The 24,979-nt window shown below is 44.1% G+C and overlaps 2 protein-coding genes across 3 annotated transcripts in view; both read right to left on the bottom strand.

Moving 5' to 3' along the window:
- NEU3 (neuraminidase 3) overlaps positions 1 to 5,690 on the bottom strand; it is a 29,903-nt gene extending 24,213 nt beyond the window's left edge. Inside the window, exon 1 of one of the 2 annotated variants that reach the window (XM_030200001.1) lies at positions 5,677 to 5,690. The gene's annotated coding sequence lies outside the window, so the exon portion shown is untranslated. Of the gene's footprint in view, positions 1 to 3,807; positions 3,858 to 5,676 lie in introns of those variants that run through there. The other variant, XM_030200002.1, reaches the window with a different exon arrangement.
- A 6,795-nt stretch (positions 5,691 to 12,485) lies between these two features.
- Positions 12,486 to 24,979, bottom strand: part of SPCS2 (signal peptidase complex subunit 2) — a 43,578-nt gene continuing 31,084 nt past the window's right edge. The window contains exons 4-5 of the mRNA XM_030199998.1: positions 20,378 to 20,512; positions 12,486 to 13,424 (exon numbers count right to left, since the gene is read on the bottom strand). Of these exons, the coding sequence (XP_030055858.1) occupies positions 13,238 to 13,424; positions 20,378 to 20,512 (322 nt within the window). The 3' untranslated portion in view covers positions 12,486 to 13,237. The remainder of the gene's footprint in view (positions 13,425 to 20,377; positions 20,513 to 24,979) is intronic.

Raw genomic sequence — 24,979 nt, 5'->3', positions numbered from 1 at the left:
AGTGGTCACCTCCAGCTAAAGACAAGATGCGACAGTAGAAAAGAAAGCAACGAAAACAAAAATCTTAGCAAATCACTTCTTACCAACACAGCAGAAAGTGAGACTAAACAAAAAAACTAAACAGAAGATAAAAATTCCACTGAAATGTAGATGGAAAGCGATGACCACAAATGCTCGCAGTCTAAGCAATAAAGTTCATAACCTGAAAGCCCAGACGTTAGAGGCAGACAGATGGTGTTGCAATCACGGAGACATGGCTCAATGTTTGGGATGCAAACGTACCAGGCTATAATCTATTTAGGAAGGATAGAGATGGTCGTAAAGGTGGAGGAGTAGCTCTGTATGTGAGAAATGATATGGAAGCGACTGAAATGACAGGGGCCTGGGTGTTATGTTTCTGCTAAGCAGGGTGAGGAGGCTGGAACCCACTCTGCTATGGGCTGGGGAGGGGCTGGAAACCTCTCTGCTCGGGTAGCTGGGTGGGACTTGCTTGCTATTGGTCAGCTGAGTAGTAGCTGAGGTCTGCAGGTACAGACGTCAGTAGCCAGGATCTATTTTTACCTGCAGTTTCTGGTAAACGCTGCTTTAGCGTTATAGGTCTTTCCTGCTGTCAGCCTCTTTATGTTTAAATCTTTTTATTAAAGAGTATGAAAAATACAACAAAGAACCAATGATATTTTGAAAATACAATATATGATACAGAATGTTGAATTCTCAATAAACATGCTATATAAAATTACATATCTTGTCTCCTTTGGAAGTCTTTAAGTTTTAATCTATTTATTGACTTATTATATGAAATCTGTATACTTAATGCTCGGCAGGTAGCCTTACTGATACCACAGACAACTTGTAGACCTTCCACATACATCAAATCATTTTCTTCTTTTATCCCTAGACCCCCCCCCCTCCCCCCTCCCTCCCTTCCTGGTGGTTTTAATGTTCAACAGATTTTATGGATGATACTGCAAAGTAGACTCTGTTATCCTGGTGCTTATACAGAACTGCAGAATATAGCAACAAACTCTGTTTCAACCATGTGATGCATCTCGTTTCAAGCCAAAAACTGCTGCTGTCAGCCTCTTATCTTTTCTTGGAGAGCTGCTGCTCTGTGTGGGGGACTGGCCTTTGTTGAACTATGGCAACTATAACCCTTCAGTCACAACTACCCTAGGAAGCTTTTCCTCCTATTTTACATTCCCTTCCAGCTTACTTCAGTCATGGCAGGAAGAATCCTTGGCCAGAGCTCTTCAATCATGGGCCCTAAATCCTATTGTGCTATGACTGAGATCCCCTCCCCAGGAGCTGTAAACAAGAGTACACCTTAATGGTTAGTACAGCAACCTGAGGAACTGGGTTCAACTCCTACTGCAGCTTCCTTGTGACTCTGGGCAAGGTCAGTTAACCCTCCATTGCCCGAGGTACAAAATAAGCACCTGTATATAATATGTAAACCTCTTTCACTGTAACCACAAAAGGCAGTCTATCAAATCCCATCCCGTTTCCCTTAAACACTCCCTCTGCAGCATCCTGACACCTGGTTGATGCAAAGACTGAAGCCAGGTTATAAAGCACTGCCACTGAGCTACCAGGCAGACCTGGAGAGGTTGGCTCTACATCTGAATTCCCAAAGGAGTAAGAGGAAAGTCCCAAGTCAAAAACATGGGTTCCCAATGCAATCCTCAGGACACAAATAGCTAGTCAGGTTTTCAAGGTACTCACAACGAATATGCACTAGATAGATTTGTATACAATGGAGGCAGTGCATTCATTGTGGGTGTCCTGCAAACCTGACTGGCTAGGTGTGATCTAAGGACTGGTTTGAGAACTTCTGTTGCTCCTTGTGTTCTTGGATAAGTCATGCCACCCTCTACTAACTGATGGGCAGATGATCAAAAGCCCCGCGCTGTTCCAAACAGTGCTCTAAAAATAGTACTGAAACAGTGCAGAGCTTTACCGCCCCTATGATCAGAGATAATAGCATACAAATTTAAGCATGCTATTATCTCTGATCATAGGGTAAAAGTGAGGGAGGATGTTATGGCACAATCCTCCCGCACTTGTTTGACAGGTCTAGGCTATCAAAAGCCCAGACCTGTCAAACACAGGGGCTGGAGGTCCATGGGACCACCAGACTCCAAGTACCCCCACCCTGAGCCGAGCGACACTGGAGCTGGACAAGTTCAGGGGGGCTGGAGATCTGGTGGGTCTCCAGCCCCGCTAGCAACCCCTCAAATATTGCCCTGGTGACCCAGTGGGCCGCAAGTCAACCCCCCCCCCCCCCCCCCCCACCAACACAGGTTCAGGGGGACTGGAGATCTGGTGAGTCTCTAGCCCCCCTAACTCCCCCCCCCCTAGCATCCCCTCACATGCAGCCCTCGTGGCCTGGGCAGCGAGTCAATCACCCCCTCCCCGACCTGGTGGTCTAGCGGCCCTTCCCCATGCCCCTACAATCATTGGAGGAGGAAAGTGGCCTCCCTCCTCTTCCATTGGCACCGCCTCGAAAATGGTGGCACCCAGCCCTGCCCAGTGCATCCTGGGATGTGCTGGGCGGGGCTGCACACCACATAAGGGAGAAACTCCCACATAGCATGAAAAACAATCTTCAAAAAAATGACCCAACACAGGCCGTGTTTCGGCGCATAGCGCCTGCGTCAGGGGTCTACATCAAACACAAACAGCAATTTAATTATAATGGTGACAAATAAAATGCATTGGTTATGGAACAAATAATAAAATGTAATAAAAAACATAATATATACATATAGAACATATATATATATAATAAAATAATAATTAAATATCAAATAAAATGTACATATTAGGGAATGTATGTATAATATCTTGTATATCAAATGAGAGTAAAGATAAAACAATCCATAAGAATTATCTATCCAAGAGACAAATGAGTTTTGGTCACTTCTAATCCTGAAAATCCAACTGGCTGGGTGTGGCTGGAGGACTATGTTGAGCAGCAATATGCAGAGCTGGTGGGGGGAGGCGGGGCTGGTGGTTGGGAGGTGGGGCTAGTGATAGGCAGACTTCTGCGGTCTGTGCCCTGAAAATGGCAGATACAAATCAAGGTAAGGTATACACAAAAAGTAGCACATATGAGTTTATCTTGTTGGGCAGACTAGATGGACCATGCAGGTCTTTTTCTGCCGTCATCTACTATGTTACTTGCATTTGTCTGTGACTGGGAGCATTATCTAGAGGTGATACTCAACCTTGCTCTGTTCAGAAGGAATGGATCCTCAGAAGCTTAGCCGAGATTGGGAGGCGGGGCTAGTGCTGGGCAGACGTCCTTGGTCTGTGCCCTGAAAATGGCAGATAAACAAAAAGTAGCACATAAGAGTTTATCTAGTTGGGCAGACTGGATGGACCGTGCAGGTCTTTTTCTGCCGTCATCTACTATGTTACTATGTTAATCATGAAAAAGTAGCACCTGAGAACAGTGCCAGATACAACTCTGGCCACCTTGATGGGCAGGCTGGATGTGCAGCTCTTTAGTTGTATCCTCCTCACCTCTACGATACTCCACCATGGAGCAGTCCTCTCTATTCCTCTCCTCTGTGCTCCAAACATTAATGCTCATTCCTTCCCTTCCACTCTGCACCGAGTTTTACACCTCCCCTCTGTGCTTTTCAATCTAACCTCAGATTCGAAATTCCCCCTTTCCGGCCAGGTGGATCAAAGCTTTATGCACCACCATATGGTTCTGTATTTCACACAAGTAACATAAATTCACTGAACTGAAACAGAGAAAGGAACTAGAGTCCCCTTTTCACGTAGTTCTATCCTCCCCACCTCTACGATACTCCACCATGGAGCAGTCCTCTCTATTCCTCTCCTCTGTGCTCCAAACATTAAAGCTCATTCCTTCCCTTCCACTCTGCACCGAGTTTTACACCTCCCCTCTGTGCTTTTCAATCTAACCTCAGATTCGAAATTCCCCCTTTCCGGCCAGGTGGATCAAAGCTTTATGCACCACCATATGGTTCTGTATTTCACACAAGTAACATAAATTCACTGAACTGAAACAGAGAAAGGAACTAGAGTCCCCTTTTCACGTAGTTCTATCCTCCTCACCTCTACGATACTCCACCATGGAGCAGTCCTCTCTATTCCTCTCCTCTGTGCTCCAAACATTAAAGCTCATTCCTTCCCTTCCACTCTGCACCGAGTTTTACACCTCCCCTCTGTGCTTTTCAATCTAACCTCAGATTCGAAATTCCCCCTTTCCGGCCAGGTGGATCAAAGCTTTATGCACCACCATATGGTTCTGTATTTCACACAAGTAACATAAATTCACTGAACTGAAACAGAGAAAGGAACTAGAGTCCCCCTTTCACGTAGTTGTATCCTCCTCACCTCTACGATACTCCACCATAGAGTAGTCCTCCCTATTTATTTATTGCATTTGTATCCCACGTTTTCCCACCTCTTTGCAGGCTCAAAGGATACTGGAAATAAGCCCACCTCTTCAATGCTGCGTTCGGCACCTAACCCTTACCTTTCAGTGAATCCAGACTGCCCCTATCGGACCGACCGTTCACTTGTCTATTAGATTGTAAGCTCTTTGAGCAGGGACTGTCTTTCTTTGTTAAATTGTACAGCGCTGCGTAACCCTAGTAGCAGAATCTCCTCTGTGCTCCAAACATTAAAGCTCATTCCTTCCCTTCCACTCTGCACCGAGTTTTACACCTCCCCTCTGTGCTTTTCAATCTAACCTCAAATTCGAAATTCCCCCTTTCCGGCCAGGTGGATCAAAGCTTTATGCACCACCATATGGTTCTGTATTTCACACAAGTAACATAAATTCACTGAACTGAAACAGAGAAAGGAACTAGAGTCCCCTTTTCACGTAGTTGTATCCTCCTCACCTCTACGATACTCCACCATGGAGCAGTCCTCCCTATTTATTTATTGCATTTGTATCCCACGTTTTCCCACCTCTTTGCAGGCTCAAAGGATACTGGAAATAAGCCCACCTCTTCAATGCTGCGTTCGGCACCTAACCCTTACCTTTCAGTGAATCCAGACTGCCCCTATCGGACCGACCGTTCACTTGTCTATTAGATTGTAAGCTCTTTGAGCAGGGACTGTCTTTCTTTGTTAAATTGTACAGCGCTGCGTAACCCTAGTAGCAGAATCTCCTCTGTGCTCCAAACATTAAAGCTCATTCCTTCCCTTCCACTCTGCACCGAGTTTTACACCTCCCCTCTGTGCTTTTCAATCTAACCTCAAATTCGAAATTCCCCCTTTCCGGCCAGGTGGATCAAAGCTTTATGCACCACCATATGGTTCTGTATTTCACACAACTAACATAAATTCACTGAACTGAAACAGAGAAAGGAACTAGAGTCCCCTTTTCACGTAGTTCTATCCTCCTCACCTCTACGATACTCCACCATGGAGCAGTCCTCTCTATTCCTCTCCTCTGTGCTCCAAACATTAAAGCTCATTCCTTCCCTTCCACTCTGCACCGAGTTTTACACCTCCCCTCTGTGCTTTTCAATCTAACCTCAGATTCGAAATTCCCCCTTTCCGGCCAGGTGGATCAAAGCTTTATGCACCACCATATGGTTCTGTATTTCACACAAGTAACATAATTCACTGAACTGAAACAGAGAAAGGAACTAGAGTCCCCCTTTCACGTAGTTGTATCCTCCTCACCTCTACGATACTCCACCATAGAGTAGTCCTCCCTATTTATTTATTGCATTTGTATCCCACGTTTTCCCACCTCTTGCAGGCTCAAAGGATACTGGAAATAAGCCCACCTCTTCAATGCTGCGTTCGGCACCTAACCCTTACCTTTCAGTGAATCCAGACTGCCCCTATCGGACCGACCGTTCACTTGTCTATTAGATTGTAAGCTCTTTGAGCAGGGACTGTCTTTCTTTGTTAAATTGTACAGCGCTGCGTAACCCTAGTAGCAGAATCTCCTCTGTGCTCCAAACATTAAAGCTCATTCCTTCCCTTCCACTCTGCACCGAGTTTTACACCTCCCCTCTGTGCTTTTCAATCTAACCTCAAATTCGAAATTCCCCCTTTCCGGCCAGGTGGATCAAAGCTTTATGCACCACCATATGGTTCTGTATTTCACACAAGTAACATAAATTCACTGAACTGAAACAGAGAAAGGAACTAGAGTCCCCTTTTCACGTAGTTGTATCCTCCTCACCTCTACGATACTCCACCATGGAGCAGTCCTCCCTATTTATTTATTGCATTTGTATCCCACGTTTTCCCACCTCTTTGCAGGCTCAAAGGATACTGGAAATAAGCCCACCTCTTCAATGCTGCGTTCGGCACCTAACCCTTACCTTTCAGTGAATCCAGACTGCCCCTATCGGACCGACCGTTCACTTGTCTATTAGATTGTAAGCTCTTTGAGCAGGGACTGTCTTTCTTTGGTTAAATTGTACAGCGCTGCGTAACCCTAGTAGCAGAATCTCCTCTGTGCTCCAAACATTAAAGCTCATTCCTTCCCTTCCACTCTGCACCGAGTTTTACACCTCCCCTCTGTGCTTTTCAATCTAACCTCAAATTCGAAATTCCCCCTTTCCGGCCAGGTGGATCAAAGCTTTATGCACCACCATATGGTTCTGTATTTCACACAACTAACAAATTCACTGAACTGAAACAGAGAAAGGAACTAGAGTCCCCTTTTCACGTAGTTCTATCCTCCTCACCTCTACGATACTCCACCATGGAGCAGTCCTCTCTATTCCTCTCCTCTGTGCTCCAAACATTAAAGCTCATTCCTTCCCTTCCACTCTGCACCGAGTTTTACACCTCCCCTCTGTGCTTTTCAATCTAACCTCAGATTCGAAATTCCCCCTTTCCGGCCAGGTGGATCAAAGCTTTATGCACCACCATATGGTTCTGTATTTCACACAAGTAACATAAATTCACTGAACTGAAACAGAGAAAGGAACTAGAGTCCCCCTTTCACGTAGTTGTATCCTCCTCACCTCTACGATACTCCACCATAGAGTAGTCCTCCCTATTTATTTATTGCATTTGTATCCCACGTTTTCCCACCTCTTTGCAGGCTCAAAGGATACTGGAAATAAGCCCACCTCTTCAATGCTGCGTTCGGCACCTAACCCTTACCTTTCAGTGAATCCAGACTGCCCCTATCGGACCGACCGTTCACTTGTCTATTAGATTGTAAGCTCTTTGAGCAGGGACTGTCTTTCTTTGTTAAATTGTACAGCGCTGCGTAACCCTACTAGCAGAATCTCCTCTGTGCTCCAAACATTAAAGCTCATTCCCTTGGCTCTGCACCGAGTTTTACACCTTAGCTCCGCCCCTCTGTGCTTTTCCATCTAACCTCAGATTCGAACTTCCCCCTTTTCTATGCTTCTTTCGTGACTTCCGCCCCTCTGTGCTTTTCAATCTAACCTCAGATTGGAGCTTCTTCCGCCCCTCTGTGCTTTTCAATCTAACCTCAGATTCGAACTTCCCCCTTCTATGCTTCTTTTTTCGTCACGTCCGCCCCTCTGTGCTTTTCAATCTAACCTCAGATTCGAACGTCCCCCTTTCTATGCGTCTCCGTTCATCACTTCCGCCCCTCTGTGCTTCACTCCAAGGTGGTTAGATTGAGAACAGGAGACGACGGTACGAGGCAAGGCTATGTGGGTTGAAGCCAGTAGGCTAGCTTGCTGACAGTAGGCGGAGTCACAAGTACCCCAAAACAATAGCAAATGTTATTGAAAGCAATAGTAAAAGATTTATTATTTTATTTATTTAGATTTTGCTCACACCTTTTTCAGTAGTAGCTTAAGGTGAGTTACATTCAGGTACACTGGATATTTCTCTGGCCCAGGGGGGCAGAAATAATGGACTACCTATGCGTGGTCCAGCTGTACAAAGTCAAAAGCTGTTCCAGTTGGATAGGCAGTATCACTAAAACAGCTTCAAAAAATTATTTTAGCTGGTGGAGACAGCACTAATAAAGGCTGCATTTTGTGCTCATTTTTCTACACTGTTCTATAAAACACTGGGCAAATTTAGCGAGGATAGCCTGTTACTGATGGGTTCATCTTAACTGTTGTAATCTGCCTTGGAAAGCCTGGTGTTATATAAAGATTGGAAGTAAAATCAAACCCTCCTTTCATTGGGGCACATGGAATCACATTTTCACCTCATCTCTTTTGAGCATATTTCAGGGACAAGTGGTTTTCATAAGTCAAAATAATAAAAATATTTTCTTTCATTAAGATCTCTCATTTGTTTAAACATAACTAAATGAGCTGTAACTAAGCGCCAAATCATTTCATTGATTTTCTTATTATTTTGTCCTTGTGATGACTTATACTGTGCCAAAACTGGAAATACAGCAAGACAGAATAATAGAATTCAGCAACATCCACAACTTATTAATTAGCATTATACTTGTGTTCACATTTGGGTAATAACTGAGAAAATGCTGTTGAAAACTGACTTGAAAAAGAAATATATCACAGAACTGGAAAACGTTGGCACATTTAGACTGACTCTGGACTTCTGCATGAAGGTAGCTCTGCCCTCATCATTTAATATCTTCTTTTAAATAGTAGTAACAATATTAAGTACATTTTTATAATGCACCACTGCATTCCCACAAACGATCTTCCTCTTTTGATATAGGCACAGGGGGGAAAAAAAGATTTTAAGTGCTCCCAGGTTTCAACCTAATTCATGTTTAATGTGGGATTTAACTGCCATAAATAAGTACATAAATAAAACCTCTGAATGTTGAGCACCTGATCTCATAGTAACATAGTAGATGACGGCAGAAAAAGACCTGCCACATGATGTCTGTTTTAGTGGCCCTTTACCAGGAGAAATAAAAATCTCTGCACTAATATAACACATGCTAGGGTGTCCCTATAACCAGCTCCTCCAAATGACACACTGATTACGATTCATAACAAATGACTACCTATGAAAAGTTATTCCGTTATTACACTTCCTCTGCTTACATACATATGCTGCACAAGCTGGAATGTTTGAAAATATGAGATTAAATAAAAAAATGCTACCAACAATAAAGAATGACAACGTGGATGCAGCAGCTCATAGGTCTGTTTGCTTTGTTTTCAGTGTACGTAGAATGACGGCTGCACAGGGAAGGGGAAATATAGACTTTTTGATGTCATACTGTCTCCTGCTCTCACTCAAAGCTCCTTGGTCAGAGCTTCACTTTCATTCTTGGTTTCTTCCAAGGAGTTTAACCTTCTCAGCTTCTTCCGTGTGGCAACTTTACTAATCAGGGGATAATCTTTGAAACTACTGGAGTGGCAATTATATCTACTTGCTCCAAAAACTCCAGTACTAAATCTGTTTTATCATATGCACCTTTTATTGCTTCTGTATGAACTCATACAGTAGCCAATTGGCTACTGTATGAGTTCATACAGAAGCAATAAAAGGTGCATTTGCTAAAACAGATTTAGTACTGGAGTTTTTGGAGCGAGTTCTTCTGTGTGGGCCATGCATTTCTGCCTCCCTGTTTCTGTTTCTCTGCTTTACTGTCAGCTTCTTCTGCATTGCAGCTAGATTTCCTGAAATTATGTATTTCTCTTCGAACTGATGCAATTTCTTTCTACATATACATTATTATATACACAACTGCGTACATAGCACTTACAGTTAGCTTATTTATAAGCCCATTAATACTACTACTACTACTACTTAACATTTCTAGAGCGCTACTAGGGTTACGCAGCGCTGTACAATTTAATAAAGAGAGACAGTCCCTGCTCAAAGAGCTTACAATCTAATAGACAAGTGAATGGTCGGTCCGATAGGGGCAGTCAAATTGGGGCAGTCTGGATTCACTGAACGGTAAGGGTTAGGTGCCGAACGCAGCATTGAAGAGGTGGGCTTTAAGCAAAGACTTGAAGACGGGCAGGGAGGGGGCTTGGCGTAAGGGCTCAGGAAGGTTGTTCCAAGCATAGGGTGAGACGAGGCAGAATGAGCGGAGCCTGGAGTTGGCGGTGGTGGAGAAGGGTACTGAGAGGAGGGATTTATCCTGTGAACGGAGGTTACGGGCGGGGACGTAAGGGGAGATGAGGATAGAAAGATAGTGAGGGGCAGCAGACTGAGTGCATTTGTAGGTAAGAAGGAGAAGCTTGAATTGAATGCGGTATCTGATCGGAAGCCAGTTCATATGAAATAGTTCATAGCAGGTTACAACAAAGATGCTAGATTACAAAAGAACAGAATCTAGGCTGTAACAATAGTTAGACCTCCCTCCGCCAAGGTAGCACAGGGGCTATCACACTGGAGGTGGGACTTCTCTATAACATCCCTGTAGCTCTTCTCTATGTACCTCTCTGTCTCCCTTAGCGCCACCGTCTGCTACTCTAGCCTCAAGAGAACGGACCCGCTCTCTGAGAGCCAGGAGCTCTTTGCATCGGGCATACACATATAACCACTCACCAACTGGGAGATAATCATACATGTGACACTCAATGCAAAAGACTGGATAGCACCACTCTTGCTGCTGGCCTGCTGACACCATCTTAGTATTTTTGAGTTTTTCAATAATTTAAAACTTGCTAAAGTATTAAGGATATTAAAATTATATGAAAATGTCTTAGTTTATATGATATATTGTGTGATATTTAGTGTTCCTTCTTAGATAATGAAATATATTTAAAACTCTGTAAGAACATTGTGTACAATTCTAGTTGTCCCATCTTAAAGATATAGCAGAATGTGAAAAGGTTCAAAGAAGGGTGACCAAAATGATTAAGGTGATGGAACTCTTCTTCTAAGAGGAAAGGTTAAAGAGGTTAGAACTCTTCGGCTTGGAAAAGAGATGGCTGAGGGGGGATATGATAGAGGTCTACAAAATACTGAGTGGTGTAGAATGGGTAAATGAAAATCGATGCTTTACTCTTTCAAAAAGTACAAAGACTAGGGGACACTCAAGGAAGTTACATGGTACTACTTTTAAAATGAACAGGAGGAAATTGTTTTTCACTCAATGAATAGTTAAGCTCTGGAACTCGTTGTCAGAGGATGTAGTATCAGCAGTTAGTGTATCTGGGTTTAAAAAAAGTTTGGACAAGTTCCCTGGAGGAAAAGTCCATAGTCTGCTATTAGATAAGACATAGGGAAAGCCACTGCATGACTACTGCAACTATTTGGGATTCTGCCAGGTACTTGTGACCTGAATTGGCCACTGCTAGAGGCTAGATGGACCATTGGTCTGACCCAGTATGGCTATTCTTATGAAGAGTATAACTAGTGCTTGGGAGGCTTGATGAATTAGGTACAGTTCTTTTATTTTTTTTCTCTCTGTAACCTGCCTCTACTTCCTTTTTTTTGTAGGCGGCATCACACGTGTCTCCCCCCCCCCCCCACACACACACACATTATTTTCCACATTGGTCACACAGTACTCTAGTAAATTACATAGTAACATAGTAGATGACGGCAGAAAAAGACCGGCATGGTCCATCCAGTCTGCCCAAGACAAACTCATATGTGTATACCTTACCTTGAATTTGTATCTGTCCTTTTCAGGGCACAGACCATATAAGTCTGCCCAGCAGTATTTCCCGCCTCCCAACCACCAGTCCCGCCTCCCATCACCGGCTCTGGTACAGACCGTATAAGTCTGCCCTCCCCTATCCTCGCCTCCCAACCACCACCCCCTCTTCCCCCCAACTGCTCCGCCACCCAATTTCAGCTAAGCTTCTGAGGATCCATTCCTTCTGCACAGGATCCTCTATGCATATCCCACGCATGTTTGAACTCCGTTACCGTTTTCATCTCCACCACCTCCCGCGGGAGGGCATTCCAAGCGCCACCACCCTCTCCGTGAAAAAATACTTCCCGATATCTTTCCTGAGTCTGCCCCCACTTCAATCTCATTTCATGTCCTCTCGTTCTACCGCCTTCCATCTCCGGAAAAGATTTGTTTGCGGATTAATACCTTTCAAATATTTGAACGTCTGTATCATATCACCCCCTGTTCCTCCTTTCCCTCCAGGGTGTACATGTTCCAGGTCAGCAAGCCTCTCTTCATACGTCTTGCTCTTCATACGTCTTGGAACGTAAATCCCATACCATCCTCGTAGCTTTTCTTTGCACTCTAGTAAATTGAACCAGTAGTACTGTTCCTTCTGTGCTGTGAAATCAGCCAGCACAGACAGACAGGTAGTTCTGGTATATGAAGCTCAAACTTTCTTTATAAAGATATATGGTCTGAAAATTCAGTCTCAAAGATGGTTTGTAGGAGACCAAACCTCAGGAGTCAGACTGCGACACTGATGCTCTTGACTCTCTCAAGCTTTCAAAACATTCCCCCTTCCCTTCCTCTCCTACCCTATTTCTGTCTGTTTCTAATTCTAGCATGATTGAATATGGATTGAGTGATAGTCTGACCTTTATCATTTACTGAATTTCCTTTCTTTTTCTACATCACTCCAGGTTAGGCAGTCTAATAAATTTAAATAAAGAATAAAGAAATTTTCACATCTGTTCTTTCCTTTTATTGAAAAAAATTGTATTTAGAAAAATGGCAGTTCATACAAGGAACATTTGACAGAAATGCATATATGAGATGGGGCACTGGGGAGGAACAGGAGAATTTACAGATCTAAAAATGCTGATATTTCTTTATGATCTTTTACAGAAAAAGCTCAAAACATGACGCACAGAATATCAAACTTCTTCCCCCCCCCCTCAACAGACAGTGTATAAAACAGCTGTTTGTTTAGCCATTAAATAAATACAAAATAAAGAAAACCGTTTGTGGGTGAACAGAATTATCTGATGTGAGGCTTTTTTTTTGTCCTGAATTCTTAAGTATCTGAGAAAGTACTGATGGAACAGAAAATGCTAAGGAAAAACAATCAAGAATATATATAATCTTGTTTTGTGCCATATCAAAAGCATGGCTAGGTTAAAAAAAAAAAAATGGAGTAGTCATCCAAATTGCACTACCTAGCAGACTCCTTGGGGAGATCCACGATGGGTAGATGTCAATGCCATCAATCTAAAATAATGACGGACAAACCAGAAGGGCAGGACAACACTGCAAGGGGACAGATCCAGGCTGAGTGGAACTAGACATTAGCTTCCAAATTCTTGGATCCAAGATTTAAACTCCTGCCCATCCAGAATTGAGTAGGATTTCAGGACTAAACAGAGGCATTAGCATTCTTTCACTTTATTGTATTACTACTTTAACTTAGCATGATCGCAGCAGGCAAGGTCAGCTGTTGTACTACTGTTTTTTCTTTTCTGTGGCCAAGCTGTCATGAAGTCTGGAGACTGCTGGTTCATAGATATCCATTACCAATGTCCCATTTTCATCAAAGAATTTAGCAATGGAGCTGGTGAATTCTGCTTCCCTCTGGTGCTTGGTTTTCCCACTGATGAAGGTTATTTTTAGTGTGTAGTTATCATCAAACCTGAAAGCGGTGATACAGAAGACATATAAAATACAAAGCTGGGTCTGACACTTGGGCTTTTTTTTGCCCTCCTTTTGCCAATAAATCAGTTTGCTTGTACAGTTTTTAAATAGCACATCTTTTGACTAATGCATTCAAATTTTTTTTTTTTTGCAAATTCTGCAAAACAAACTACACAGGAAAAAACAAAACAAAAAAAAAAGGAGCCATACAACCAGAAATTGCACAAAACATGTAATGGTAGGTCAATCTGAAGGTAATACACTTTACTTAAAAACATCTTTTAGATTTTTTCTTCCAGAAGATACAAGAAGTTATATCAATGGCCAGAAGATGTTCTTTCAAAAATTAAAAGGAAGAACCATCCTATTCAAACTATCTGCTTATTGGCTTATCCACCACCTGATTAACTTAGGGCCCATTTTTAAAAGGTCATGTCTCTGGCTTGATCTGCAGAACAACATGGAATAAGCAGTTTTGCTACATTTCCACCTGTTAAATGGAAGGAGAATTACCACTTGTTTGGACTTTTCTGGGAAGGACGAAAGGAATATGGCCTAACTAGACAGCATATTCATTGGAAAGTGTGAAGCATGACAAACATTCTATTACGCATATTTTGAGGGGACATGCTTGTTTTATGTAAAAGGAGAAATTAGATCTTACCTGCTAATTTGCTTTCCTTTAGTCCCTCCGGACCAGACCAGGATTGGACTGATGGGTTGTGCTCGCCTACCAGCAGGTGGAGACTGAGAAAAAACTCTGACTCTAGAGAGCCAATAGGAGCCCTGGCCATGTGACCTTAGCCTCAGTATTTGAATAACAAAGCAGGAAAGAAAGAAAGACCTTCTGTGCCGTATGGAATCCTAGCAGCCACAAAGCACTCGGCAATGCCAAGTATCAGAGCTCACCAGCAACTCTCACCAGAGAAGTGGTATGGCCCGATATGTATTACAGCTCACCAGCAACTCTCACTAGAGAAGTGGTATGGCTCACTTGTACTATAGCCACCAGCAACTCTCACCAGAGAAGCGATATGGCTCACATGTAATATAGCTCACCAGCAACTCTCCCCAGAGAAGTGGTATGGCTCACATATAATATAGCTCCCCGCAACTCTCACCAGAGAAGTGGTATGGCTCACTTGTCTTATAGCTCACCAGCACTCTCACCAGAGAAGTGGTATGGCCCACTTAAGATTTTATATATATTCCATCAACTGAGGCTTACCAGCAACTCTCACCAGAAAAGTGGTAAATCATATTTAAGGTTTTATAGATATTCCAGCAACTGAGCTCAGCCACAACTCTCACCAGAGAAGTGGTATGGCGTATTTAAGGGTTTATAGATAGATTCCAGCAATTGAGCTCACCAGCAACCACCAGAGAAGTGGTATAGACCACGTAAAGTTCTGTATATATATAGTATTGTTCCACGAATCGTAAAGGAATGAATACACTTCCTACTGAATACACTTCCTACTTAATAAAAGAAGCTAAAGAGTAGAGAGAACATGGGAGGGGCCTGGTCCGGGTCCGGAGGGACTAAAGGAAAGCAAATTAGCAGGTAAGATCTAATTTCTCCTTCCTTAGCGTCCCTCCGGACCGGAACAGGATTGGACTGATGGGAAGTACCAAAGCAGTAATCTGAATGGAGGGACCTTATGAAAACTGCAGAGAAATGTTCATGCTGCATAGGCCACCTGGCGACAACTAACATGTAGTGTGTCCCAATGAGCAAAATAAAATGAAACTAGGACTAAGTTGCCAACTTACCAATGTGCACCGAGAGCACCAAAATCGCCGTAGTAAGAATAGAGCCCGCTTCTGAAGTTGTGGAATATGTTGTAATACGCTGTGGAACTGCCCTCTCAGCGAGAAGAGAAATAGACATTCTCATTTCCTTGATCCTTCGCGATATAGCGGGTTAGAAACAATGAAAAACTTTTACGCCTACTGGCTAGAAGGACAAAACCAATAAGAAAAAACCGATTGGGAAAGGTGAAAACTTTAAACTACAGCAGACCGAAAAGAAGTTACCAACCATAGAAGTATTCCACACATAGATCTACTTGCTGCAATGGCTACTGGGAAACACTGCTTGAAGAGGAAAACTTTATAGAAAAAGTTATGGCTACTAGAAAACAGAACTTTAAGAGTCTGTTCACCTAGTTCACCTAGCTGGTGGACGAAGCGGGAGGTACAGGTGCAGGACTCCTTTAAGAAACCGCTTTGACAGTGGATGCTGCATAAGCGTGCGGTTGTCAACAGTATCATGCATCACTGATAGAGCTGCCAAATGAACTCTAATGGATGAGTAAGACAGACAAGATTTCGCAAGATGCAGAAGATATTCCAAAAACATGCAAAATGGATACTGTTTGTGGAATGAAGTGGCGAGAGGAGTACCACAGAGTGAACCGTCGCCACTTTGATTCATAGGACTTTAATGTAGATTTCTGTCTGGAAGCAATTAAAACTTGAAGTACTTCCTGCGAAAATATCAAAGATGTTGCAGACCCAGGAACCACGCCATAAGTTTGAGTGACTGGGGGTCCGGATGTAGAAGGGTGCCTTGGTTCTGCGTAAACATCTAGTGAGATGATGGAAGAAACGCATAAAGAAGGCTGAAAAACCCCTGCTGGACGTTGGCATCTGTCCCTGTCTCCGTCAAGACTGTTGCTGAACGGAAGAAGCAAGAAATGTTCGTGAGCCTGAAGGCAAAAAGAGATAGCCCTGAAGTGTCGCAGTGAGGAAGTAAGGCTGAAAAAATGAGAGTCCATTCACCTAAATGCAGGGTGACACAACTAAGAAAAAATGAGTACAAACTCAAGAGTATACTCTTAACTCCTCCTTGGCGGATGACATAACCCATTGCCATGGCAAGGACCAACATAGCTCTCTCCGCCTTGTTTGTCAGTAGGGAAAACAAAATTCACCCGAAGGTAAAACGAATTGTTGAGGTCCCCCAGAAAAAAAATATATACAAAAAAGCTTCTGCCAAAAAGTGTACTGCACGAAGCATCCCAATGACAGAACTAAGGTTCTTGAGATAACTAGATGACACTTAAATAGCGCGATTGATGACCCTGAGATTCGCAATAGGATGAAGGAAAATTCCTTCTTGGGCATTAGAAAGTAAAATTGCATTCTGCAGAATAGAGCGAGGAAATGGCCGAAGGCCCAAGGTCACCAAGAAAAATATAAACTGGGATGTTTGCAGAGGAGACAAAAGACTGTGCGCCAACTTGACTAAACAAAGAGAAAATCAGAGATATCTGATGAGAGATCAAATGAGAGGCCTGGCTACAATCACCACCCAACCTAGAGACTGTAAGAAATGCAACACCCGGTGCGTGACCTGAGAACTCTGCTGATAAGACTTTCTCCAATTAGGCAGTCGTCTAGGTAAGAATGAAATGACCCTAAGAGCGCAATGAACATCCTCTTAGATCTATAAAAGAACGGAAGAGAGAGTACTGCTGAAAATGACCGGTTAATGCATAAGCAAAAAACTAGCCATTCTCTGGATCCTGAGGAGAAGAGGAAGGGTGACCAAGGACACCAGTTAAATAGGGCTACAAACTCCAACCCTATCTCTATGGCGTTCCATAGTTGGGTAAGTTCTGAATATAGAAAGTTCTGATATAGGAGTCCACCAGCTATGGTAGTACGCTCCGGACGAAAAAAATTGTCCCAGTATGAACGTCTGATTCACCGGCCTGTAATTTCTTGGATCTCCCTAATCCACATACCACTAATCCACGTACCACGGTCATGCGTCCTCCCTCACTGAGATGTAGATTGTAAGCTCCTTTGAGCAGGGAACGTCCTTCTTTGTTAATTTGTACAGCGCTGCGTAACCCTCGTAGCGCTCTAGAAATGTTAAGTAGTAGTAGTAGTACCAGACTCACACCCAATAGATATGAATGTTGAGCTTGTTTCAGGTTAAACAACCGAACCTAGGCCCAGGGTCCCCGGTGTTTCCTAGTGGTGAACAGCCATGGCAAACATTGTATGCGTTAGTTTGCAGAATTACTGCAAAGCCTTGCTTTTGGAGCAGAGATTTCTGTTCGATACTCTCGTGAGATGTTTTTTTTTTTTCTTTAATGCTGTTCTGGCTGTAGAAAGGTGGACATTTGAGCTTCCCCAGAATGGCAAAACTTATGTACCTATGCCCATTAGATATGAATGCTGGACTTGATGGACTTTAGGCCTTACCCAGCATAACCATACTTATGTACCTATGGTATAAATACACAGGAAGTGAGTGAATCCCCTACCAATTGAAAGAACACTCTGGAGTGAAGGCGCATAGAATGAAAATGAAAAAGGACAAACTTGGAAATTACCTGTACGAAAAAAGGGAAGTTGTGCCACAGCCACTTGGTGAAGGCAGTGTAGACAGACTGTATCTGAATTCAAGAAAGCTTGATATAACATCAGGTCTCTAAGGAGAGGAAGAGATAGCAGATGGTATGTATAGGCATACTGGACCAAACCAGGATGTTTATAATCTGCCAATGCTGAACTGATAGAGTAGAGACAAACACGAGTAGATGGTTTGAGGACCGTCCACTATCTTTAAGTGAAAGGATGACTTTATCCTCTAAGTGACCATATGTCCTGTAAAAACCAGAAGAAAGCTAAAATGAAATATGAGAGGCTTCAAGGCAGTTGGAAAAGAAGGGAAGACATGAATAAAGCATGCCTGCTAAGGCAGCTGAGTGACCGGGAGCTTGGTAGACAGGACTGTCCCTCAGAGAATATGAAAGAGCTGATATATCCCCATGGCATCTGAACAATATACTGTATGCCTCTAGAGAAGGCTTCTTAAAGTCGGAAAAAGAAAACACTGTATAACACTACAGCCATTGAGAGTGTCTGTTAAGTTCTTAAAACACTATATTACATCATAGGCATGGAGTAAAATGCTTGAAAGGAACTAAGATATTATGGTCAGAATTGCAAAGTACCAATCAATTGACTCTTAGACAATGTAGTCCTATTCACCAGGGAATGAGAAAGACAGAAATTTACTCTATGCCTATAGAAAAAGTTTCTAAAGTTCTTAAAACACTGTATAATACTACAGCTATTGAGAAAAATGCTTGAAATGAATTATGATATTATGATAAGATGTAGATTTTCCACCAGGCAATGAAAAATGACTGAGCACCAGAAAAAACTAGTGTTAACAGCCCCGTGATACATAGAAATTTAAAAGAAGAAAAGCTTGTTATATATCCATATATGAAAGGAGCCCCCTTTCAACCAAATATTGCCTGCTGATGTGAAGAGCATTTTAGAATACGCCGTTCAGCACACACAAAAGTGTACACATCTTGGAGCCGAACTGCTCTATGAACTGCAGCCTTACCTTCAGCAGAGAGATCCCCGACTGATAAGATGGAGGGAGAAACAAAATGGCCGCCGTTCGCTCCACTGGCCCTGTGGCGATCGTCGACAGCGCGCCCGACACCTCCGAACAAGCGGAGCCCAGTGGAACGGCGAAGAAACAACAGCCGGCGAAAAAGGCCCTGAAAAAACTGGAGGCAGCACCGGACCCGAAGAAACCTTGAAGGGAGAGCAAAATTTACACATTCCGGCTGCGTGAACTGCGCGACGCTGACCGACAGCAGCTGTTTGAACTTTTAAGCCATATCGGAAAAAACAGGTGGCCGCGCTTACGCGGTTCGCACCTTTCTTTCTTTTTTTTTTTTTTTTTCATTTGTTTAAACTGCCCGCCACCAAAAACGCAAGAAAATGGAGGAAATTAAATCTGACGAGAAAAAATCGCTGTTTAAAGTCACAGATACTGAATTATTTTCTTCTGTTTGTTTTTTTTTTTTTATAACCCCATCAATCATAATAAAACACTGGAGCTGCCTGCTCGTTAGAAGTCTGGGGAAAGAAAGGCTGCTTCTTTGAATTTCCTTTTATTTGATTTAATTCTTTTAAAGCAGCTGCCTGTTAAAAGTGGCTGCCTCTCCCAAAGACGGTACAACCTTTCCAGAGAAAGGGACGGCCCTTCCCTGCTAAGCCAGGGAGATGGGGAGGAAGGGGGGTGGACTCGAGACACCCGAGTTTAACACCCCCGAGGCTGTCAAAGAAAGAAGAGAAAGGAAACCCTGTCAAGCCTCTAAATAAGATTCCAGGCACAGAAGAATTATCACAATATCTGTAATATCTAAAGAGAAAAGGAGAGAGACTAATGGGCTCACTTCCTACCTGCTGAGAGACTGAGAAAATACTGAGGCTAAGGTCACATGGCCAGGGCTCCTATTGGCTCTCTAGAGTCAGAGTTTTTTCTCAGTCTCCACCTGCTGGTAGGCGAGCACAACCCATCAGTCCAATCCTGGTCCGGTCCGGAGGGACACTAAGGAACTAGCCTTTGAGCCCTTAAAAACGGGCTATTATAGGAAGGGGGGGGGGGGTTGAAAGGCCCGCCCCCGCCGCCGAGTTCACCGCTGCCCCCCCCCCCCGAGCCGTCACCACCCACCTTCCACCCGGCTGGGCCCTCGCTCCGCTATTGAAACAGCGAGGGTCCGGGAACACAGCACTGAGCTCTGCTGAGCTGCCGACGTCGGCCTTCCTTCTTCTTCTCTGCCTGTCCCGCCCTCGTGTGATGTAACGTCGTCAAGGCCGGGACACAGGCAGAGAAGAAGGAAGGGCGATGTCGGCAGCTCAGCAGAGCTCAGTGCTGCGTTCCCGGACCCTCGCTGTTTCAATAGTGCAGCGAGGGCCCGACCGGGTAGAAGGTGGGTGCGGTGGCGACTCGGTGGGGGGAGCGTTAGACGGCGGTGTCCCTCCCTCAGAAATGCGCAGTACAGACCCTCTGTGTTCCGCCCCCCGTCATCACGTATTGACGCGGGGGCGGGGCAGAGAAGGTCTCTACTGCGCATTTGCGAGTGAGTAAGACACTCGCCTTTTATATATATTGATGGACAATACCTTTTTAAACTGGAGGAAAGATGGTAGATGTCATCGGGGTCCATTCCTGCAGGATCTTTCCGATGAGCAACTAGAAAGATGCTTTTTTCCTTGTATGAAGTATAGATGGTTAGTACTCCCATCATCACAAAATATGTTCACAGAAGTTAAAGAAAAAATAAATGTAAACCTCATGAAACAAACCAATGGACCATTAAGGCCAGCATCCTGTTTCTGAGAGTAGTTAGTCTGAATCACATTGAAGGACCCAGCAGACCTTAATAGAAATGTCAATTCCCTATTGCTCACAGCTAGAAGGGTGGCATGGTGACATCCAAGTCTATCTGGCTTTTAAACTTAAGAAATCTATCCACCAGAAACTGGTTCAAACATTGCTTAAGGTCAGTTGTGCTAGTAGACTTGATTACAGAGATGTGAAAGTGTGCCCCCTGCCTCTTCTCTATTATTGAATACTAGTAAAACATGTCCGTTTCTTGCGTTAATGAAACGGGCGCTAGCACGGTTTCCTTCCGATCCTCCCCATCTCCCTACTCACCCCTTTCGGCGTTCTGGTGGCACTGCCCGCCATTGTTGCGGACCTCGGCACGCCACCTTCAATCTGCTGCGTCGTTGGTTGTGAAGCCACTGACGCCATTGCTCCGCCCTCGACGTCATCACGTTTGATGAGGGCGGGGCCCCAACACAGTGTTTTCGGTGGCTTCACCACCACGAAGGCTTCGAACCGGAAGGAAGTGCCTGGATGACCTGACAGTGACATCAGTGTCCTCAGAAGGTTGAGGGTGAGTTTTATTATATAGGATTGTCACACTGAATGGTTTCTGACCTCTACTTTAAACAAAATAGAATATTAGACAAAGGGAACATGAGTGAAACACAACACAAAAATTACTACTTCATTTTAGCATATATTAAGCACAAGTTCAAGATGTTGGATGTCATACCCCACCCCCTCCCCTCCAGTTGTATGTGGTCAGCAGGTTTCTCTAGTGACCAGATATAACATGTGCTAAATATTTCACACAGTCTGATTACTTGGAATGCCCTCCCGAGGGAGGTGGTGGAGATGAAAATGGTAACAAAATTCAAAAATGCATGGGATAAACATAAAGGAATCCTGTTTAGAAGAAATGGATCCTCAGAAGCTTAGTAGAGATTGGGTGGCAGTACTGGTGGCTGGGAGGTGGGGCTAGTGCCGGGCAGACTTCTACAGTCTGTGTCCTGAAAATGGCAGATACAAATCAAGGTCAGGTAGACATATAAAGTAGCACATATGAGTTTATCTTGTTGGGCAGACTGCATGGACCGTACAGGTCTTTTTCTACCATCACCTACTATGTTACAAAGAACATTGTGAGTAGAGAGATGTGGTAGCCGTGTTAGTCCACTTTTAAAGGTTTTTTAATCAATAGAAATAAAACAAAATAAGATGATACCTTTTTATTGGACTAACAATACATTTTTTGATTAGCTTTCGAAGGTAAACCAAAGGATACTCCACACTGAATCATGCGCTCCTGGGTGAGACTGTCGGCTTTCTCCCCCATTTAAGTTTAAAAGCGGGTCTATCACCTTTTAAAATGTTAGTGCCAATAGCCTGGTTCTATCCCAGTTAAGGAAGAGTCCATCCTTTCAGAATAGGCTTCCCCTTTCCCAGAATGCTGCCCAATTCCCAACAAATCTAAATCCTTATCCTTGCACTATCATCTCAACCATGCATTGAGACTTCAGAGCTCTGCTTGCCTCTTGGGTCCTGCATGTGAAACAGGGAGCATTTCCAAAAATGCTACCCAGAAGCTCTGGATTTCAGTTTTCTAACTAAGAGCCTAATTTTGGCTTCCTGAACCTGCCTCCCACTTTTTCTTATATCATTAGTACCCATATGTACCAAGACAGCTGGCTCCTCCCTAGCACTATCTAAAATCTTAGTTGATGCGTGAGATTCATCACCTTCACACCAGGCAGGCAAAGTGACCAGGTGATCCTCATGTCCACCAGCCACCCAGCTACCTACATGCCTAATGATTGAATCACCAACTACAACTATCCTAACCCTTCCCTCCTGGGCAGAAGCACCTGGAGACACATCCTTGGTATGAGAGGATATTCCATCCCCTGGTGGGCAGGTCCTGACTACAGGATTACTTCCAACTTCACCAGGGTGATGCTCTCCTTTTAGGAGACCTCCCTCCTTCAAGGCAGCATTGGGGCTGCCAGACTGGAGGTGGGACTTCTCAACAACGTCCCTGTAGGTCTCCTCTATGTACTTCTGTCTCCCTCAGCTCCACCGTCTGCTATTCTAGCCTCAAGAGAACACACTAGTTCTCCGAGAGCTAGGAGCTCTTTGCATTGAGCACACACATATAACCTCTTGCCAATAGGGAGATATATCATACATATGACACTCAATGCAAGAGATTGTATAGCACCCCTCTTGATGCTGGACTGCTGTCTGCATCTTGGTATTATTGAGTTGTTTAATTAAAATTTGTGAAGGTACTAGAGATATTAGACTAATATAAAGAGCCTTAAGATTATATGATATACTTTGCAATTTACTTAGTGTTTGCTTCTCAGAAAGTAATGAAATGTAATTAAAACTCTAATGAAAACTCACCTCTTACTACATTACACTTATATTCGGCAATTACTTGTCAGGTTCATTGTGGAGAACAACTAATTGATTTAAACTGCGAAATTATAGCAGGTTTAACTTACAATTTAACTATTCAAATAATGGACAAATAAAAATGATATCAACTTCTTCCTGAATCTCAGATAACTTATTTCTAATCTCACCTCATTTGGTAAGGAATTCCATATTCTAGCTGACCAATAAGAGAATGATAAATTAAATTACGCATCTTTTTACATTTCACCTGTGATACTGATGCCAAAGGTGACCCACCCCTTTCAAGAAGGGACCACCTCTGAAATGGAAAGCCAAGGATGAAAGCCGCAGCCGGCCCAAAAAACAAGACAAGGGAGCCACCTGGACCAGCAAGGAATCCAAGGCCACATCTTCTGGACCCCTGACGAAGAAACACCAAGAACTGAGTGAAAGAAGAGCAACAAACACTGCTCTGTGCCCCAGCCCTCAAACGTACACCACACCTGGGAAGCTGAGCACTCACAGACCTAAAGCAGAAATGCTGGAACGGACTCGGAGCCCCCCAAAAGCAGGAGCCGAACCCACAAAATTCAGTTTAAAAGAATGAACCTGAACCACTAGGCCAGGGCTCTATCCCCCCCCCCCCCAGTCAACCAAGCCCTACCAAGGGCCATGCCATAAGACCAATGGGAAAGGAAACAGCCATAAGGACCACTCCCTATCAAAGCAGGCTCTGATCCTGCAGAAGACAAAGGGGACCACCACCCCACAACTAAGCCATCTACGCACCAAGGTCGGTGCGGAAAGACTGGGGTGACCAAGACCACTTGGTCCTCTTGTGACGAGCAATGCACCACCACGGACGGCCTATCAATGGAAAAAGGAAAGACAAGCGGGAGCCCCACATCTGGCCCCCAACAAAGCACAGTCACAAAAGAGAGGGTAAAACAGCACACAAAAGAGTACAGAACAAAAAAGAAGCAACACTGGGCCTTCAGGGTTGAGATAATCGATGTCCTTTTTATTATAGAAATGACCCAACACGGGCCGTGTTTTGGCATAAAAACGCCTGCCTCAGGGGTCAGAAAATTGTAGCTATGGTTTTCATAGAAACATAGCAAATGTGCTTTGTTGGGAAAAGAACAAAAAAAGAAGCAACACTGGACCTTCAGGGTTGAGATAATCGATGTCCTTTTTATTATAGAAATGACCCGACAGCGTTTTTTTGGAGCACGACGACTCTGCCTACATTAGAGGCACTACATCCTGACCGTTTGGTCAAGGCTATATTTCTATGAAAACCATAACTAGGATTTTCTGACCCCTGAGGCAGGCATTTATACGCCGAAACAAAGCCCGTGTCGGGTCATTTATATAATAAAAAGGACATCGATTATCTCAACCCTAAAGGCCCAGTGTTGCTTCTTTTTTGTTCTTTCCCCAACAAAGCACAGCCAGATCTAGAGCACCTGCTACTGCCAGTGACAGAAAAGCTGCAGAATCTAGGTATGCCCCCTAGATACCAAGCTATGGGGCTCAAGGAACCCACGGAGACTCACGAGGAGCAGAAAGACCCTGCCAGACAACTCCTCTGTTCCTGACTGAAAGAGGGTCCGCTGAGGAAGATCGCCACCACGCACAGAGCTCTCTCACAGTGTGCCTCTGACAAACTAGGAAGAGGCTCTTACACCCAGACCAGGAACAGCCCGGTCCCTGAAGCCAGCAGAGTGCAGCACGGCCCTCTGGGTGAAGCAGTAGGCCACAGTTGCTGTCCCGGCGGAGAACACATGCACCGGGGAACCCTTCAGCAGTCGGGCAAAGACAGCCACCCTAAGGAATGGCATCCGTGGTCCACAGCTCCCAATGTGTAATGGGAAACAGAACTGTGTGGAATGGCGGCTGCGGGAACAACCCCAGCGCATGCCCTGCCTGGCGGACTTACCCCAAGGCCACTGCCGGCTAAAACCCTGGGAGACTGGAAATTGCTGACAAAG

This window comes from Microcaecilia unicolor, chromosome 4 (assembly GCF_901765095.1).
Source record: "Microcaecilia unicolor chromosome 4, aMicUni1.1, whole genome shotgun sequence".
Classification (NCBI taxonomy): domain Eukaryota; kingdom Metazoa; phylum Chordata; class Amphibia; order Gymnophiona; family Siphonopidae; genus Microcaecilia; species Microcaecilia unicolor.
Note: the sequence above shows the minus strand (reverse complement) of the source record. Positions and strands in the feature narration are given on the sequence as shown.